Below are 17235 nucleotides of genomic sequence, written 5' to 3'. Positions count from 1 at the left end.
AAGTCAACTTAGGCTGAGTAAAAATAATAGATATTACCCTTCTTCACATCGAGGATGAATAAAAAAAGAAAAAAAATGCTACGCTTAATTGGTTTTGTTTCATAACAGGTGACGTAATGTTTTGCTGACTAACCACGCTTGTTACGTAACAACATAAATTATGTAACGTTTATGACCATCACGTTTTAAATTGGTGACAAATCAACCTGGTTAGTAGCGAGTTATAACGAACAAAGATGTCGGAAATTTTAAGAAAAATTGCAACAAATTCTTTGATAAAAGTTCCGACTGGAGAGGTAAGTTTAAAAAAAGACAAAAATATTTTAAAGTTGCTTACAATAAAAGTTTAATACATGCGTGTTGTTAATTCAAATTTTTTTTTTCTATTATCTATCCTCGATGTGGGAAAGTCAAATGCGCGACCTAAACATAAAGTAACATCAGTTAAACCGACCCAGTCTCGAGTTGCCTGGTGCAGTTTGGGATATTAAAGATTATAATTGCTCGTCAATTATGCTGCTGATGAAGTGTTGGCTTAGCAGGAAGATATACCGTTTATAGCGCCTTACTCAAAGACGCTACAGCATGAGAGCAGTGGGGATTGAACCCACGACCTAATGTGGTATAGTGGACCCGTCATAATATTGTGTAAATATGTACTAAGCAATGGTTGAGACAATTAAATGTTTTGTTGAAATTTTTGTTACAGAGCACCACACTTCAAAGTCTGTGGCAAGAAAACGATGTCATCTTTTATTTTCTTCGAAGATTCGGATGCCCCGTTTGTAGATGGATTTCCAAGCAGTTATCCTCAATTAAACCAATCCTTGATGAGAATAATGTGAAACTGGTTGGGGTGGGGCCGGAAAAAAATGGGTTGGATGATTTTTACAACCACAAGATCTTTGATGGAGGTTGTTACATGTTTAATCCTAATTTTTGATATTTATTAATACTCTATTAGGAGGGTCGACTTTACGACCTAAACATATGACCTGAAAAGTAACATCAGTTACTCTGCCCAGAGTTAAGCTGCTGACACAGCAGGAGTTCATACCGTTTATGGCACCTTACTCAAGGGTATGACAACAAAAGAGCAGTTGGGATCGAACTCAGGACCTCATAGTGAAGCCAAGTGTTCTAACCATGCTGTCCGTTCAACTTAACTTTTTTTGATTAATTCTCAAGTTTAACCTTATTAGTTTAAATTGTTGTGATATTAAACTTAGGATTTTATTGAAGATAATCAGGACCTTAAATTAAATTTATTCTTAGATATTTATATTGATGAGAATAAGCAAACTTACAAGGACCTTGAATACACGTCAATAGGGCTTCTAACAGCTGTTGGGTCAGCATTCGACAAGAGTGTTAAAGACATCGCGAAAAAGGCAAAAGATGAGAATTTGGGGGGGAATTTTAAGGGGGATTTTAACCAACTTGGGGGACTTCTAGTCGTTAAAAAGGGTAAAACCATTTTTATTTAAAATTTTGTTTTATATATTAAGAGAATTGAGTTTTTAATTTTAATCCAAATCCATTCTTATAAGGTGGAAATGAGATTTTGTTGAACTACAAGCAAAAGAAGCCGAGCGATTACTTGGAAAATCAGGAAATTTTGAACTCACTCGGGATCAAAGTCAACCTTGAAGCTAACTCAGGAAATGCTCCAACTTGTGTAAGTAGAAAACTCAATGTAGTGTTAGTTTAAGATAAGTTACAACAAAATATTTTTATTAGTTTATTTTAATACAAATACTAAATTATAAAAATATTTTTAGGGAACAGACGCTTGTGGTTTATAAAAAGTCGATAAAAAAGTTTGCAGTTTTCAAGTTTTGTTCAAATTATTATTTATCCTCAGTTAATTATAGCAATGTTGGTCCCAAACCTCATAAAGTAAGGGAACCATTTATATTATTTTGTTAATTGTTTATGTTGTAACTGTTAATTTATACAATTGATTAAATTCTACTTTATTGTAAATTGTTGTTCAAGTTGAAATTTCTTTTCCCTCATTCGTAAAGTTTAGAAAATTAGGAAGAACTGGGATCTCATTGCTGGGTGGAAGTCGTTCGTTTGCTTTTGAAGCTTTTCGACCGAATTCTTGCGCCTGAAACAAAAGTTTTAAGTTGTCATGATATTAGTCATAATGTAAAATAGTAGATCTAATTTATTCAATTCAATGTGTAAACCCTACGCTAGTAAATGGTAACATTCATTACTCCAACCCAGTCTTGAGTTGACTTTACCAATTTGAAATAATATTGATTATAATTGCCTACAAATTAATCTGCTGATTAGGTATTAGCTCGGCAGAATTATATAAATTTATAGCACCTTACTAATGGGTGTAACACGATGAAAGCAGGAAAAAAACATTCAATGATTATACATTCTCACAAAACACAAGTTATTAAACCCTACCTTTTGCAAGTCCTCTAGTATAAAGTAAAGCATGGAGAGGGTTTGACAAACTTTGTTGATAGCTAAGTAATTTTGTTTCGACGATTGCTCCCTGATGTCAAAGATCGTGTTCAACATTTGGACAGCTTCTGCTTCTTGGCTCTCATCTGAACAAGTTTATGACAAATTAAAATAAAAGAGATATTAAACTTTAACAACTAGTTCTTTTTAAACAACTTTTACAAATTTGTTGTCCTCTGTTAAGATACACTTTTAGGGTCACCAACCAAGTATAAGTTATGACATTGTTTACCTAACAATGGTGTATTGTCTTTGTTATTGTTTGATAGTCCAAGCAAAGTGTCTGAAGTTTCAACAGCAGTTTTTTTTCCGACCTCAACATGAAGAAAGTTAAACCAAATATCTGTCACCTTAACAAAAAGATTATTAAATTGAGATAAATGTTTCAGCAGATTGGCAAAGTGGTTAGGCACCAGGGATCATTACAAGATGTGTTTGCCTGGTTTATATGCATGAGGTACCTGTGTGTACAAAGAGTCGGCAATATCCATTTTATTTTGTCTAAAGAACACGTTAGCCATGTTGAAGTATCCTCCCGATGTGTTAATGTCGTCGGTTCCCCACTCCTTACTAGCATGGTATATCTATGGTAACATTTACATTATTGTATAATATTTAAAATAATTTCATTTGAATTGCAATCCAACTCAAAAGTCAAAGGTTGGTTTAAGTTATGATGTCACAATTACGATAAGAAATAACTTATTATTACATCTTCAGCAAGAAGTCTAAGAGCGCTGTCATAATCCCCCTTAGCTGCATGGAGTCGACTCAAATTTCTGTAAAGTTTGGACTTAAAAGCATCGGTTGAGTCAACTGACTTGAGGACCGTCCATTCTGCTTGAGCCAAGTATTCATCAGCTTGCGATAATTTGCCGAGTCCTGTTAAATATTTGTGGTTAGAACTATAACAGGTTGTTTAATACTTGCAATTTTTTTGTTGAAGAATGTTACTAACCGATGCTAGCTTCCCCAAGAATTAGATAAGAAGGAACCAACTTAACAGAGTTGAGTCCATGTACATCAATGCTAAACCTGGAAACAAATTTTAAAACTGGTCAAAATTGGGACAGAATTTTCTTTATTACTCTTGTGATTTAGTTTTAAAAGTTGTAAACCTTAAAGATTGCACAGCAGCCAGAACAGCTTGATTGTGTTTTCCCTCAAACAAAAGTTTTCGGCCGATGACTCGTGTTAATTCCATCATGCTTGTCTGGCGACTCAGCAAATCTTTTCTCCTAAATAAATATTTTAATTAAGTTTTGAAACTTTTGAGATATTTTTTATTTTAACCTTATTTCTCTTTCTTCTGATGAGCTCATGAACGGCATGGATCCCTCTAGTGGCAGGAGAAGTTGGCACATTTTTTCCGTTAAGTTTAACCAATCAGGATGCTGATCCAATCCTCTATAATTTAGAATAATTTACTGTTGGTGAGTTTTACTGTTAAAATTAAATCGAAATGGGTTTTCCAGCTTTATAATTTAACAAATATTAATCCAAGGTTTCTTACGATTCTTTTAAAATGTCGAGTAATTTGATTCCGAGCGCCTGAAGTTGATGAAATTTTGTGTCGATGTCATCTTCCAAATTTGAATTCTTTTTCGACCTAGAACAGCGTAAATGTAAGAACTTTAAACTGTACATAATTTATTTTTAGGAGGCTTACAAATATTAGTTGGATCTAAAACTCTGGCCAAATTTTACCAGATAACAGGATAAAATATGAGTTTCGTTTACCTTTCTTTGGCGACTTTTAAAGCAGCTTGAATTTTTTGTCGACTTCTTTCCAAATCCTCCTCAACCTGATCCCAATCTTTTTCTTTTGATTTACCTTCCATTTTCAGTTTAAATTGATTTAAAATCACATTTTTTCACACAAAAACACGAAAATTTTAACTTGTTTATTACCAACTTAATCTTTATACACCAGCGGCGCACATGAGCTCGCTGTTGTCGTCACGATGGTAACCAGTAGTAAGTTGAGGATAAAGTTAAAATATACATAATATTAACAATTAAAAAGATTTTTATTTATTTAGTAATAAGTAAAAAACAAAAGTGATTAATAAATATTACAAATTTAAATTTAATATTATTTATTGCTTTAAGAATAAACTTTTAATTTAAATAAAAAGTGTTTACCTTAACAAAAGCATTTATAAAAATCCATTACGTCACAATTGATTTTACTTTAATAATACGAAACTTTCAAGTGTTTGTTATTAAACAATTAACATTGTCTTAAACTGCTACAGACAAACGTTTTATATAATAATCATTATAACAAAAGTTGCATTATGATGGAACAAGAGAAATTACACGATGATGACGGCTTCGGCGACTCCATGGTCTCGAGTTCGAGTCCGTACCAACCCACAACCGAACCAGTTCCGCACCGACGACAATTTGTTGGCGGCTTGATCGTTGATATGAGGTTCATCAAATCACCACAAGGTTAACATTATTGTATTTTATTTGAATTAATAAATTTTTTGGGTGTATTTATTTTTCTTTTAGTCAGTTGGTCAACACCGGGCAACGTGGTGTATTGGTAAGAACTCTTGCTACACCACACATGAGGTCGTGAGTTCAATCCCCACGGATGTTGTTTAAGTTGCGTTTTTTAAGTCGCGCATTCGACTTTCCCACATCGAGGATAAAGATATACAAAAAAAAAACAAAAAAAAACAAAACACCTGAACTGAATTTATTTAGTTTTTGGTGTAACTTTTGTTGGTTTAGAACTTTGTCATTTCATTGGCAATGTTGTGTAGTGGTTAGAACACTTAACTTCAACAACTGACCAACCAAAGTTTGGGTTTAATTCTTACTATTTTTATGCTGTAGCAACCTTGGTTTGGTTGAAGCACTATACATGGTATAACCTTCTTCCAAAACCCCAAAGATTGGGAACTTTATCAGTAATATTCCAAAACTGTTAAAGTCAACTTGAAACTTGGTTTGGGTAACAAGTGTTGCTCTATGTTTAGGAAATAACGTCGATCGTCTCACAACAAAAATAATTTTTTTTTTTTTTCATCATACTGTGTTGTTGAGTTTAAATATTAATTGGTTGTCAATGTTACACAACCACTTCTACCTTTTTTGTTTTCAGGAGTTTTGTTAACATTGGCCGGCAACGTGGTGCAGTGGTAGAATACTTGCTACACCACACATGAGGTCGTGGGTTCAATCCCCACTGATCTCATGCTGTTGCACCCTTAAGTACGGCGCTATAAACAGTTTAAACTCCTGCTGATTCAGCACTTATTCAGCAGCATAATTAAAGGGCAATTATAATCTATAATACCCCAAACTGCCAAAGGCAACTTGAGACTGGGTCGGGGTAACTGATGTTACTCTATGTTTAAATCGCGAATTCGACTTTTCCACATCGAGGATAAAGATATATACAAAAAAAAATAGTTAAAAAGCGGTTTTGGTTTACAGCAAATAATCTTTTTTGTAAACTTTGTTTCAGGAGTCTTGTGTATGATTGAGATATTGTTCGACATTATCATCGCAATTTGTGTTGGTTCTATTGGACTTTGTGATAATGCTTGCGGAGCCGTTAGCTTCATGCAAAGTGTTTGCATCACTTCCATGATTACAACCACGATCATATTCCTGGTGTGGGCCTTCAACCTAGAACCTAAGTTGAATATCATCAACTGGCAGCTTACTGAAACCATCAACGCTCTTATTTTTACTCTTTGTTATTTTATTGCAAGTTGTGTTTTAGGTTCAAAGGCTTTGAGCAGTGTCGCAACAGCCGCCGTTGTGTTCGGGTTTTTCTGTGTTTTGTTGTATGCTGGTTCAACGTGGTTCGCGTTCCAAAAGTTTAGGTTAAAACAACAAAAACAAAACTCGGGGATTTCCCACATTGAGGGGGTAAACGATGAAGGGGAGTTGGATGTTTAATTGTTCACATCAGTGACATCATATCAGTGGTATTGTGACATCACTATACCTTCTAAATGTGGTTTATATTCAAGACGACGTTTTTTATTTTGTTATTTCACTTTTATTATTTTTTTTATTACTAATTCACTGATTTTGTTTCACGAAACTTATTTTTTTTATGCATTTTTATTTTCTTTTTTTATGTATAAGTTGCGAAGCATATAAAGCAGTTAAAAATACTTAATAATTAACTAATTACTTGTAAATATGTAAGGTGTTACAAATTGTGCTTACTGTAGTAATCACTAAGGTTCTAACTTTTTATTTTGTTTTATAAACATCATATTTTTGTCGCTTTTTATTTTTTGTTTAGCTAAAATTAAAAATATTTTAACGTTGTAAAAGTTAATAGTCGTAACAACTTTTTATTGTAGTAAATAATGTTTGATTAAATAAACTCTTAATGCTGTAATTTTATTAAAAACTTCGCCTAACCTTATTGCTAACCTAAGTAGTTTGAGGATAAACTGATAGGTAATGTTCAACAGCGACAACATGTGGCGCAAACTTTTAGTTACATTACTATGGGAATACAACGCCAACTTAAATAATAAACTTGGGTTGGTTTGTAAACGCATTTTAAATAGTTTTTTTTTTTTTTTTTTGTATATATCTTTATCCTCGATGTGGGAAAGTCGAATGCGCGACTTAAACATAGAGTAACATCAGCTACTTCGACCCAGTCTCGAGTTGCCTGTAGCAGTTTGGGATATTATAGAGACTATAATTGTTTAAAAAGATATGTTAGGTATATGTTTTTTGTATGTATTAACTGTTGTAGGGTTTTGCGTGTTTTAAATTTTAATGCAATTAATCGTCAATTAAACAGGATTTAATTCGTAATGCTTAAAAATAAAAAAAATTTACAGATTTTAATAAAATTTAAGATTAAGGCCTGTTTAGACAAACATGAACGGACAGAAAACCATTTCTTCGCTGCCACGGCGATATGAGGACACAAAACCAGCTTTGAACCAAGTTTTTACTCATGGTTCAATTCTTGATATTGGGCACAAAATCTCCATTAAGTCAAAGGAGAAAAGTGATCATGAAAAGCAATCTGCTCTTAAACAATTAGAACAGGAACTTTGGAAAAAAGCGGAGGATTACAAAGATGACTGCGTTGTGGATGCTTTAAATGAAGCAAAGCGTAGGGAAGAGAAAAACTTAAAGCACATACGGCATGAACATGAGGTTGAAATGAAGAAAGAAATAAACCGAACCGAGGAAGTTCTTTTGCAACGAAGCGTCGAGCGATGTTTTGAGGAGAGAGTGAATGGGGAGAAAAAGTTAAACGAGATTGTCAAGAAACTTTACGAAAATTTTGCAGATGAGAAAAATGTCGTGATTGAAGTTACAAGATGTGAGGAACAAAATATTTGTAAACAAAAGTTGCAAGATGCTGAGAAAGAGTTCCAAATAAAACTTCAAGAACAAAGAAACGAAGGTGCAACTGAAACTGAAAACAAGCTCGAAGAATTGAGGATAAACATGAAAGAGGAAGCCAGAGTTGCCGTTGAAAAAGCTGTAAATGAGGAACGAGAAAATGGAAATGCTAAAATTGCCGAAATTTCTTCTGAATATGAAGAAAAAATTCGAATTTTAAACCAAGATGTTTACAACAAAAATGTGAGAATAAAAAACCTTGAACAAGAGTTAAGAGAGATGACTGAATTAAAGGATTGTTACATCACAAAACTACAAGAAACTCGAGATGCGTTTGTTAACTTTGCTGAGAAATGTCGACCAGATTTCGATGTCGGTCAATCTGATTTTATTATTCCAGTTAACGTGATTAACCCCAAGGATCAGAAATAAACTTTCAACTTTTCTTCAAAATAAATTTAACTTAAACTTAGCCATTTATATTGTGTTGAAGCATTTACATGACATTGTTTTGTGCCTTGTGTTTTTTGAGTATTTTATGACCTAATTGCTTGTGCACTTGTATGTTAAGGTTTGCACTGTAGTATATTGTTAATATTACACTTAAAGCTATTTCTTGCACTTTTAGACTTCATAGAAAAATGTCTCGAGCTCAAGCTGAGAGTGTTATCAAAAATATAATTCGTGAAATTGTTCAGGAATGTGCAAGCAAGGGCCATAGTTTATCGGAAACACTGGTAGCGTTTATGGTCAAAGCCGTCGTGTTGGATCCACAGAATGAATTTAATGTTGATCGAACGCTGACCAAAGACGATGTTCAAAAGCTTATCAAGGTCAGAATTTTCATTAACATTTGCAGAAAAAATAAAATACTTTTGTTTAAATGTTGGCATGGTGTGGTGACTTGACATCACTACAAGAGGTTCTGGGCTTGATACTGTCTGCTTCCATGCTGTATTGCTTCTAAAAAAACTGATCAAAAACTAGTTAGCAGCTAACCATCATACAATTATAATTAAATATAATCTTATTTGCAGTACTGTGTGGAGAGGTTGATTGATGTTCGATCCCCGAGTCTGGACACAATTAAGATGCAAGTTTACTTCGACATGAACTACACCTCCAGAAGGGAGTTTCTGGAGGAGCACAGAAGAGTTTTAGAGTCCCGACTAACCCCCGTAACCAGGGAGATCACTGACAGCAGAGCAAGGTGGCTGTTTTACTTGTTTAATACTGTTCTAATCACAGAGTAAAAAAGTGTTTAAACACCATTTATTATGCTTTAATTCATTTAATACTAGCAGTGCCACTTAACCATATAGAAGCCATCTGTTTAAATTATTTCACTTTGCACAGAACGCGAGATGAACTTGAAAGTTTGTACAGAAAAGTAGTTTCCTATGTTCTACTTCGATCAGGTTTGGGGTCACCAACTGATATTGCTGTGGTCAGGGAAGCTACAGGTTGAACAATTACTTATTTCTTTAAATGATTCAATATAAAGACTGTAAATAGAATATCGTTGGGTTTTACATAAGATTTAATAAATTGTTGTTTAGACTCTGTTATGCGCCACCAGCGTGGTGTAGTGTTAAGAACACTTGCTACACCACACATGAGGTTGTGGGTTCAATCCCCACTGATCTCATGCTGTAGCGCCCTTGAGTAAGGCACTATAAACGGTATGAATTCCTGCTGAGCCAGCACTTAATCAGCAGCATAATTATTGGGCAATTACAATCTATAATATCCCAAACTGCCACAGGCAACTCGAGACTGGGTAGGAGTAACTAATGTTACTCTATGTTTAAGTTGCCCATTCGAATTTTCCACATCGAGGATAAAGATATATACTAAAACAAAAAAAAATAGTTTGATAATTGTAAAATTATTAAACAACTTGTTTTATTTACTTTTAGCTGCATTACAAAGTGTGTTCCCCCAGACTGAACTTGGCACTTTTATGTCACTTACAAAACGTGACAAGGAACGACAACTTCAGGAACTAACCTTCATTGTCTCGGGGATTCGGTTGTTCAACAAAGAGTGTGGGAAGGGGGGGGAGGGGATCGATGATTGTAAGTTGGCCAGTGTTACAAAGTGTTTATTGATTGTAATTTAGTGGCTATATCATATCTCTTATTGATGCTACATTAAGCTGCAATAAATTAGATTTGTAGTTTTAAAGTTTAGAATTTTAATTATCAATCAACAATTACAAAGTCTTTACTGACTGAAGTTACCATCTTTTCTAGATGCTACACTTAAAAAAACTGCAAAAACGAAATAAGATTGGTAGTTTTTTGTGTCATTTTAATTACTAAATATTTTCATCAATTTTTTTAATTTTATCCTGTTAACAACCTTATGCTCTTTAGTACCAGGAATCTTAAATGAAGCCATCCCAGCCACAACACAAAATGTAGACATAGAAATACAAAACAGCCAACAAAGTGCATTCAGGTAAAAGTGTTTACTTTGTAGTAAAAGTTCTTACCATAAGACTTTATTTTTGTAACTTTAAACTCACATGGGTATGCTGGGTAAATATAACATCTTCATCAGTTTTTGATCTTCTTCACCTTCTAGATTTACAGCATTGGTTGAAAGATTTCAGATCACCGATCCTCCATCAATATCAAGTGACATCCCCCTTCAACTTCTCAAGGATTCTCTCATCAATGTTCGGCAACACGAAGCTTTCTTGAGGATCTTATTGGTGGGTTGTTGTTTAAACAAATATTATGCCAACAACCTTAGGTTTTAGGGGTCAAATTTTTTTAAATTTCATTCTTATGTTTGTAACAATATTTCAATTAATGAATTGGTTTTATGTTACTAGTGTGCATGCTGTGTTTTAAATTACTTCATGTTTTTATACCTTATTAGAATGACATCATAGGATGTGCCCAACAAGTTGAAATGTTGGTGAACCAGTTAAGTGCCAGAATGGAGCAACTTCAGCAAACCGTTCAATCTAAGACTGCTGTCCCAACTGCTCAAGTTTATGTAAGACAACTAAAAACCCGAATATTAAACAAATAATCATACTTTGAATCATTGTTGTACAAAAATTAACATTGATGTTTTCCAGCCCCAGTTCATCAGTATATCTCACTTGTGGACTTGCTTCCAAGATGAAATGGTTTTGCTCAGTGTATTGAGCAACATACTTGCAAGTATTGAGCCTTTTACAAGGTAAGTGTTTAAGTCCTAACTTTATTGGATTATTTCTGTCATATTAACCTACAACTAATGATTCATGGTTAATTTGTTTAGGACTCAGCGCGAGTTGTTTCCCGAGGATATGTTACGGCCCCACCTGGAGGATATTGTGGTAAAGACCGACGAACAAAGAATTGTTGAAACCATGGGTAAGAAAGTAAATAAAGTTGGTTACATTCGGTTTTTTGATGGTGTTTTAATGTCAATTGATTCCAATACATGTTGTTGAAATCATTCGCATTTAAAAAGTAAAAATTGATATGACAACTTAAGTTTTGTACTAAATAGGGGTTTTGACCCACACAAGGCTTGTGAGTAAGAGTTGTTACTATTTTTAGGCAATCGAGTAAATCCCGAAGAGTTCCGAACAAATGACGAGATCTCGTGGTTGTTCCCGGAAACAACGAAGAATTACGATCGACTCTTGTTGCAATATCGAGGTTGTTGCGGTCACTCGATCGTGAAACACGACAGATTACTTCTACCTGGTGGGTTGTGCGACAAATCATTGTTTTGTAAAATATTTATAAATTGTAGTGAACATTTTTATTTTATATATTTGAAATTTTTATTATAATTTTTGGAAGCTGTGAGAGTTAAACCTAGAGAGAGCTTCACCACATGAGGTATTGTGTTTAATTTTTACTGCTCCTATACTGTAGCACCTTTAATTTGGACATTATTAAAGGTATCAACTTCTGCCTAACCGAAAACCTATTTAGTTGTTGGTTAATTATAATCGATAATATTTTAAACTGCCAAAGTTAACTCGAGATCAGGTTGGAGTTACTAATGTTACTCTATGTTGAGACTGTAAAGTTCGGCTTCCCACATCAAAGATTTAAAATGCATTTAATTTCATTCACAACTTTTGATGAAATTAAGTTAAAAATTATTTCAGGCAACCCAGACATTGGAATCCTCCAGTACAAGGACAAACTTTATGTGTTCTCGTCGAGACAGAGTGCTCATGAGTTTGCACATAATCCTGATAAGTATACTACTCTGGTGGCCGATGCTGCAAAGAAATCCCCGGAGTTGATCCAACTTCTGGAGCTCCACCAACAATTTGCTGCAATTTCACCGTATTCCCAGGTAAGCTTTTTGTTTTTGTATATATCTTTATCCTCGATGTGGGAAAGTCGAATGCGCGACTTAAACATAGAGTAACATCAGTTACTCCGACCCAGTCTCAAGTTGACTGTGGCAGTTTGAGATATTATAGATTATAATTGTCCGATAATTATGCTGCTGATTAAGTGCTGGCTCAGCAGGAGTTTGTACCATTTAAAGCGCCTTACTCAAGGGCGCTACAGCATGAGATCGGTAGGGATTGAACCCACGACTTCATGGTAGTGTTTTATTCCCAGGTAAGCTTTATTCTCAGGTTAGGTTTACATAAAATCAAAATCTAGGGGGTTAAACTTTAATGATGTTTGAAATATTGTTAAAATTTGTGACACTAACATCGATATCTGACAGGGTGAAGGTAAGTTGATTGAAAAGCCGGTCACAAAGTCGGACAGTGGCACACAGACGGACACTCACATTCTGACGTTCAACATCAACAAGGATTATGAATGGAATGAGTGGGAACTGAGGAGGAAAGCTCTCAAGTTGGTGAGTTAACATCATTATATGACATGTAGTACATGAGGTCCTGGGTTCCATCTCCGGATGTTTCCCTAGGTTTAAGCTGGAAAGTCAGGATATTTACACCTAGAATAAATAAACACAAAAAGGAATAACTAACTAGGTTTCTTTTTGTATATATCTTTATCCTCGATGTGGGAAAGTCGAATGCGCGACTTAAACATAAAGTAACATCAGTTACTCTGACCCAGTCTTAAGTTGCCTGTGGCAGTTTGGGATATTATAAATTATGATAACTCGATAATTATACTGCTGATTAAGTGCTGACTTAGCAAGAGTTTATACCGTTTATAGCGCCTTACTCAAGGGCGCTACAGCATGAGAGCAGTACCCAAGACCTCATATAGTGTAGCAAGTGTTCTTACCACTACACAACGCTGCCAGTTTAAATATTATAAAGGTTTACTTTAGTACCTATACAATACTGTTTGGTTAAATAAAATTGGGAAAAAATGCTTTAAATAGAAATTTAATTCTATTTATCATAACGAAAACTTTGTTATATTTTCAAGGCAAACCTTAGAACTAAAATGACGAGGTCGGTTCAAACAAATTTAAGCAACTTACGAAGGGAAAATGCAACCCAGGTTTATCTGCCCAAAAACCAATTCTCACAAACTAAAAATGATGGACAGAGCAATGTTCCTAAACCTCAGGTACGGTCATGTATTAAAAGTGCATTAACTACATTATAATACTGCTATTTTGTATTTATTAATCTTTAATGTGGGAAGGTCGAATGTGCGACCTAAACATAGAGTAACATCTGTTACCCCGACCCAGTCTCGAGTTGCCTGTGCCAGTTTGGGATATTATAGATTATAATTGCCCGATAATTAAACTGCTAATTAAGTGCTGGCTCAGCAGGAGTTTATACCGTTTATAGCACTTAAGGTTGCTACAACATGGAAGTAGTAAGAATAGAACCCAGGACTCCATGTAGTGTAGAAAGTGTTCTTACCACTCCACCCTACCTATGTTTTTGTGATTTTATTTATTAAACAAATAACTTGGTTAACTACTACTAGAATTAACCAAGTTATTTAAAAAATAAGGAAATAAGTGGCCACCACTAAACAAAAACTTATTTGTTGCAGGTATTTTTAGCGGGTTTAAGAGGAATCCGAGGCATCAGAACCATGGTGAAAATGGATTTAACTCGAGATGTCGACGAATATTAAATTTATTAATAAAATTTATTTTTGTACATTCTAGTTTTATTTTTTAAATTTATTTTTGTTAAAATATAAGTTTTATATTGGTATGGTTAAATTTAAAAGTTTTATGCAAGTTTGAGGACAAATTTAAAATAAATGTTTGAGGATAAACTTTTAACAACAAAGGAACGGGAATTCCCCGATGTTAAAGGTCACACAGGAACACGTCAATCAATCAAGGTGTTAATGGATTTAAGTGCGCGCAGTTAACAGTTTAAGGAGGTTTTTGTTTAAAGTTTATATTGATGGTTGTTGCAGGTTGTTAAAATGATGAAACTTTAAAGATGTTGTTTTTAAAAGTAATTCTGTTATTTGTTTATCTGGTGATGCTGATTGCAATTTATCGGATCGTTGATTTAGTAACTTGGTAAGTTTGTTGTGTTTTTTTTAATGCAAATATGGTTAAAACATTACTTAGTGCTTTTTTACTGAAGAGAACATGGTTTTAAATCCTCCGTCAACAAACTAATTATGGTTTATAACGATATCTTGACTTAATGGTTCCCATTCTAACTGATTTTATGTTGCATATATTGCCCTTTCTGCAGAATTTTATTTTAAATATGTGGTATTATGCTGACATAATATGTTGGTTATATAATAAAAACTTCTTGCAGTTAGGATAAGAATTAAGCATGTCGGATCTTTCTTCTCCTTAAAACTTAAACTTTTCAGGTCAAAATGTGATTTCAGTGGAGATCCGTTTACTTTAAGTATTCGACAACTTCGTTGGATTCTGAACTCTCGGGGAATCAACTTTCCACTAGGGGTCGAGAAAAACGACGTGTCCCAGTTGGTCGACTCAACAGGGGTGGTCACTCTCGTGAGTACAGGGTTTGTTACTGTTGTAATTAGTGGGCTTGTGACCATTGTTAAATTTTTTCTAGGAGGAACTAAATTTGGCTGAGGATGCAAATTTGAACCAATATTCAAGTGTTGCCGTTAAAAATGTCGAAGATTTTAAAAATATTTTACATTCTGACGATCAAGTTTGGTTGATCCAGGTTTGTTCCACTAAAGTTGTTTTGTTGTTATTACTAAATGGTGATTTCCTGTCTAAGGATGAGAGTGAGCAATGAATATGAGAGTAAGCAATGTGTAAAATGTGGAGATATTAAAATGTGCGTATTTTATTTCGTGCTTTATATTTGTTCATTTGCACAAAACCACAAATAGCAGTTTAGCTATCAACAAGATGTGCAAATGTGCAATTAGGGACCCCAGTTATCCTAACTAAGATATAAAATGTTAGGCAGGTAAACCCTTGGGGAATACAACTGTAGTGAAAGTTAAGGTCTCTTTTAAATTATGAAAACGTCTACACATAAGTATTCAAAGATGTTGTTTTAGGACCAGCACAGTACCCACTTTGCCTTAAGACCTCATTTGTTCAATAACTGACCTAAATTTAATGGTTTTTAACTTTTAGATTAAACCCGAAAACAATGAAACAATTATTTCGGAAACAGAATGGAAAAAATTGACCAAAAAAGTTGAAATATCTGGAATTAAAAGTGGATTCGTGGATTGCAAGGTTCATTAAAAGTTTTAGTGTTACTTTTCTACTATTAAAATACTAAACAGCTGTTGTAACTTATAGGAGTCTCCAGAGATATGCAACTCTTACACATTTCTGTCACCACAGCTACTCTTAACATCGCGATGGAATAAAAAGTTGAATTATATCAGCCATCGCACAGAGTAAGTAATATGTTTAAATATTTGTGGGTTTGTCGGTTTTATTCAAAATCTTTTGTTTTAGTTGCAGCCAGGCTCCATCTTGGATGGAATCAAAACTTAAAACTGAAATCCCCCAAATACCCAGCATGGAAATACTCGAACGTGATTGGATCAAACACCATGACCTTTACCCTCTTCAGGTCATCTATGTGACCCCCCTGAACTCTGTCCCCCTAGTGTTTAAACAATTACTCCAACAACGTAATATCAGGTTCGGTCGCATGAAACGTTCAACGTTTAATATGTCAGCGATTATGACGTCACAAAGTGCGCCTGAATCTTCCTTTCTTCTTCTAATAACCCCCGAATATATTGTCACGCATGAGCGCACACTACATTACCCCCAAATCAACCTTCTTCTAAAATCAATCAACCCTGACGTCAACTTTCTCTTCAATTTAAGCGTTTACTTTTGCAACGGGTTAGCTCTGTTAAGTTTTATGACGTCACAAGGCAACGTATTGTTACGTAGTTGTGCGGTGCTTAAGTCGATGTTGTTCTACAACACTTTAATGTTGGGAGGTTGGTTGATTTGCTCGAGTTACGACGTTCTATTCATCAAACAAATTCGGTCACAAATCCCTCCCATTGTTCGACGCGTTGCCATAACAACAACCGCCTACAACGCTCGGACTTTATTACTACGCATGATCGATCACTATTATGTCGTCATCATCGGCTTCTTCTTGTTCTTCTACGTGACCTTGAAAGTTCTTGAAAGGTTAAACTTGTTCGAAAGCGAGAACGAGGAAGTTTTGTTCCCTGATATTTTATCGAACAACGAACCCAGTTTAAACTTGTCCCAGAGGTGGGTGGAACGACTCGCTACCCCCGCCTTGTGGCTAAAACCTCTTGTTCCGCTTGACTACATCGGAGAACTCGCCGTCTGGGAGTACAAGTCACGTGATCGGAGTCAATCATTTAACAGGGATGTGACGTCACAATCACGTGGTCGCGAAGCCGGGTTGATGATATCACAACGAAACAGAAGTTCTGACAATAACGTGACATCGAGTTTGGTGAGGCGAGGTTGTGACAGTGATGGGACTTCGAGTATGGCTCGTGGCTTGATTAAAAAAATCCGTAGTTGTCTTCGGGGTCGAAGTCCGAAATGTCGTCGAATAAACGGTCCGCCAGATGGCATGCGAGAGGAGGATTCGTGCTCGGTGTGTCTTGACACATATGTGTCACACGTCACGGTGTGTGGCTTGCCATGTGGTCACGTGTTCCATCATGAGTGTATTCTGTCGTGGCTTCAAAGTGATCAACATTGTTGCCCCATTTGTAGATGGCCAGCTTTTCAGCAAAAATAATTTTTGTTTTTTTTAATCAAATTTTCTTTTGTCAAAGTTTTAATTTAAAAGAATTTATTTTTATAAGTTTTACGTCAACCCCTCCGCAATATGTTTTACCTAATCTTGTAAATAACTTCGTGAAATATAATTTTAGAAACTTAAATATTGACCCTAACCAAAGTAAATATTCGGATATATCTCGGTTGGTGTGTTCTGTTGTTACTCTTTAATCTAACTACCGATACACAACGCGCATTTTATTTATT

At 34.8% G+C, this 17235-nt stretch overlaps 6 protein-coding genes across 6 annotated transcripts; 5 read left to right on the top strand and 1 right to left on the bottom strand.

Annotated features, from left to right (window-relative positions):
- Positions 1-159: 159 nt before the first annotated feature.
- Positions 160-2004, top strand: LOC145751507 (prostamide/prostaglandin F synthase-like). Its single transcript, XM_082567679.1, has 5 exons — positions 160-296; positions 710-914; positions 1276-1467; positions 1551-1678; positions 1782-2004. Exons 1-5 carry the CDS (start codon positions 237-239, stop codon positions 1803-1805), a joined length of 609 nt encoding a protein of 202 aa, XP_082423805.1. The 5' UTR covers positions 160-236; the 3' UTR covers positions 1806-2004.
- On the bottom strand, positions 1725-4416 carry LOC145751506 (zinc finger MYND domain-containing protein 12-like). The gene is made up of 10 exons (XM_082567678.1): positions 4228-4416; positions 4001-4096; positions 3781-3894; positions 3606-3725; positions 3446-3522; positions 3200-3369; positions 2949-3071; positions 2720-2837; positions 2428-2573; positions 1725-2113 (listed from the first exon to the last, which is right to left on the bottom strand). Exons 1-10 carry the CDS (start codon positions 4326-4328, stop codon positions 1994-1996), a joined length of 1185 nt encoding a protein of 394 aa, XP_082423804.1. The 5' UTR covers positions 4329-4416; the 3' UTR covers positions 1725-1993.
- Positions 4417-4658: 242 nt separating this feature from the next.
- LOC145751508 (CKLF-like MARVEL transmembrane domain-containing protein 4) lies at positions 4659-6865 on the top strand. Its single transcript, XM_082567680.1, has 2 exons — positions 4659-4944; positions 5972-6865. Exons 1-2 carry the CDS (start codon positions 4788-4790, stop codon positions 6409-6411), a joined length of 597 nt encoding a protein of 198 aa, XP_082423806.1. The 5' UTR covers positions 4659-4787; the 3' UTR covers positions 6412-6865.
- A 397-nt stretch (positions 6866-7262) lies between these two features.
- On the top strand, positions 7263-8468 carry LOC145750131 (uncharacterized protein C6orf163 homolog). Its single transcript, XM_082566079.1, has one exon. It carries the CDS (start codon positions 7363-7365, stop codon positions 8269-8271), a length of 909 nt encoding a protein of 302 aa, XP_082422205.1. The 5' UTR covers positions 7263-7362; the 3' UTR covers positions 8272-8468.
- On the top strand, positions 8468-13931 carry LOC145750129 (cilia- and flagella-associated protein 206-like). The gene is made up of 14 exons (XM_082566077.1): positions 8468-8672; positions 8877-9049; positions 9196-9302; positions 9759-9917; positions 10218-10302; positions 10429-10558; positions 10729-10848; positions 10934-11037; positions 11119-11213; positions 11403-11552; positions 11966-12159; positions 12547-12684; positions 13230-13373; positions 13815-13931. The coding sequence occupies exons 1-14, from the start codon at positions 8481-8483 to the stop codon at positions 13896-13898; spliced, it is 1875 nt and encodes a 624-aa protein (XP_082422203.1). The 5' UTR covers positions 8468-8480; the 3' UTR covers positions 13899-13931.
- A 73-nt stretch (positions 13932-14004) lies between these two features.
- Positions 14005-17171, top strand: LOC145750130 (E3 ubiquitin-protein ligase RNF103-like). The gene is made up of 6 exons (XM_082566078.1): positions 14005-14301; positions 14610-14757; positions 14822-14938; positions 15364-15468; positions 15535-15635; positions 15697-17171. The coding sequence occupies exons 1-6, from the start codon at positions 14219-14221 to the stop codon at positions 16985-16987; spliced, it is 1845 nt and encodes a 614-aa protein (XP_082422204.1). The 5' UTR covers positions 14005-14218; the 3' UTR covers positions 16988-17171.
- Positions 17172-17235: the final 64 nt, after the last annotated feature.

The sequence above is a fragment of the Corella eumyota genome, chromosome 4 (genome assembly GCF_963082875.1).
Source record: "Corella eumyota chromosome 4, kaCorEumy4.1, whole genome shotgun sequence".
In the NCBI taxonomy this organism is placed as follows: domain Eukaryota; kingdom Metazoa; phylum Chordata; class Ascidiacea; order Phlebobranchia; family Corellidae; genus Corella; species Corella eumyota.
The sequence above is the reverse complement of the archived record's forward strand: the minus strand, read 5'-3'. Positions and strand labels throughout refer to the sequence as shown.

What these genes read in the sequence shown, in the direction of transcription:
- LOC145751507 (XM_082567679.1), top strand. Translation starts at nt 237, where the DNA reads ATGTCGGAAATTTTAAGAAAAATTGCAACAAATTCTTTGATAAAAGTT. An exon ending in ACTTCTAGTCGTTAAAAAGG is followed by an intron (nt 1,468 to 1,550) that starts GTAAAACCATTT and finishes CATTCTTATAAG; the next exon opens with GTGGAAATGAGATTTTGTTG. An exon ending in CAGGAAATGCTCCAACTTGT is followed by an intron (nt 1,679 to 1,781) that starts GTAAGTAGAAAA and finishes AAATATTTTTAG; the next exon opens with GGAACAGACGCTTGTGGTTT.
- LOC145751506 (XM_082567678.1), bottom strand. Translation starts at nt 4,328, where the DNA reads ATGGAAGGTAAATCAAAAGAAAAAGATTGGGATCAGGTTGAGGAGGAT. An exon ending in TTAAAAGTCGCCAAAGAAAG is followed by an intron (nt 4,097 to 4,227) that starts GTAAACGAAACT and finishes ACGCTGTTCTAG; the next exon opens with GTCGAAAAAGAATTCAAATT. An exon ending in AGACAATACACCATTGTTAG is followed by an intron (nt 2,574 to 2,719) that starts GTAAACAATGTC and finishes AAACTTGTTCAG; the next exon opens with ATGAGAGCCAAGAAGCAGAA.
- LOC145751508 (XM_082567680.1), top strand. Translation starts at nt 4,788, where the DNA reads ATGATGGAACAAGAGAAATTACACGATGATGACGGCTTCGGCGACTCC. An exon ending in GTTCATCAAATCACCACAAG is followed by an intron (nt 4,945 to 5,971) that starts GTTAACATTATT and finishes ACTTTGTTTCAG; the next exon opens with GAGTCTTGTGTATGATTGAG.
- LOC145750131 (XM_082566079.1), top strand. Translation starts at nt 7,363, where the DNA reads ATGAACGGACAGAAAACCATTTCTTCGCTGCCACGGCGATATGAGGAC.
- LOC145750129 (XM_082566077.1), top strand. Translation starts at nt 8,481, where the DNA reads ATGTCTCGAGCTCAAGCTGAGAGTGTTATCAAAAATATAATTCGTGAA. An exon ending in ATCACTGACAGCAGAGCAAG is followed by an intron (nt 9,050 to 9,195) that starts GTGGCTGTTTTA and finishes CACTTTGCACAG; the next exon opens with AACGCGAGATGAACTTGAAA. An exon ending in AGCCAACAAAGTGCATTCAG is followed by an intron (nt 10,303 to 10,428) that starts GTAAAAGTGTTT and finishes TTCACCTTCTAG; the next exon opens with ATTTACAGCATTGGTTGAAA.
- LOC145750130 (XM_082566078.1), top strand. Translation starts at nt 14,219, where the DNA reads ATGTTGTTTTTAAAAGTAATTCTGTTATTTGTTTATCTGGTGATGCTG. An exon ending in ATCGTTGATTTAGTAACTTG is followed by an intron (nt 14,302 to 14,609) that starts GTAAGTTTGTTG and finishes TAAACTTTTCAG; the next exon opens with GTCAAAATGTGATTTCAGTG. An exon ending in ATCAAGTTTGGTTGATCCAG is followed by an intron (nt 14,939 to 15,363) that starts GTTTGTTCCACT and finishes TTTAACTTTTAG; the next exon opens with ATTAAACCCGAAAACAATGA.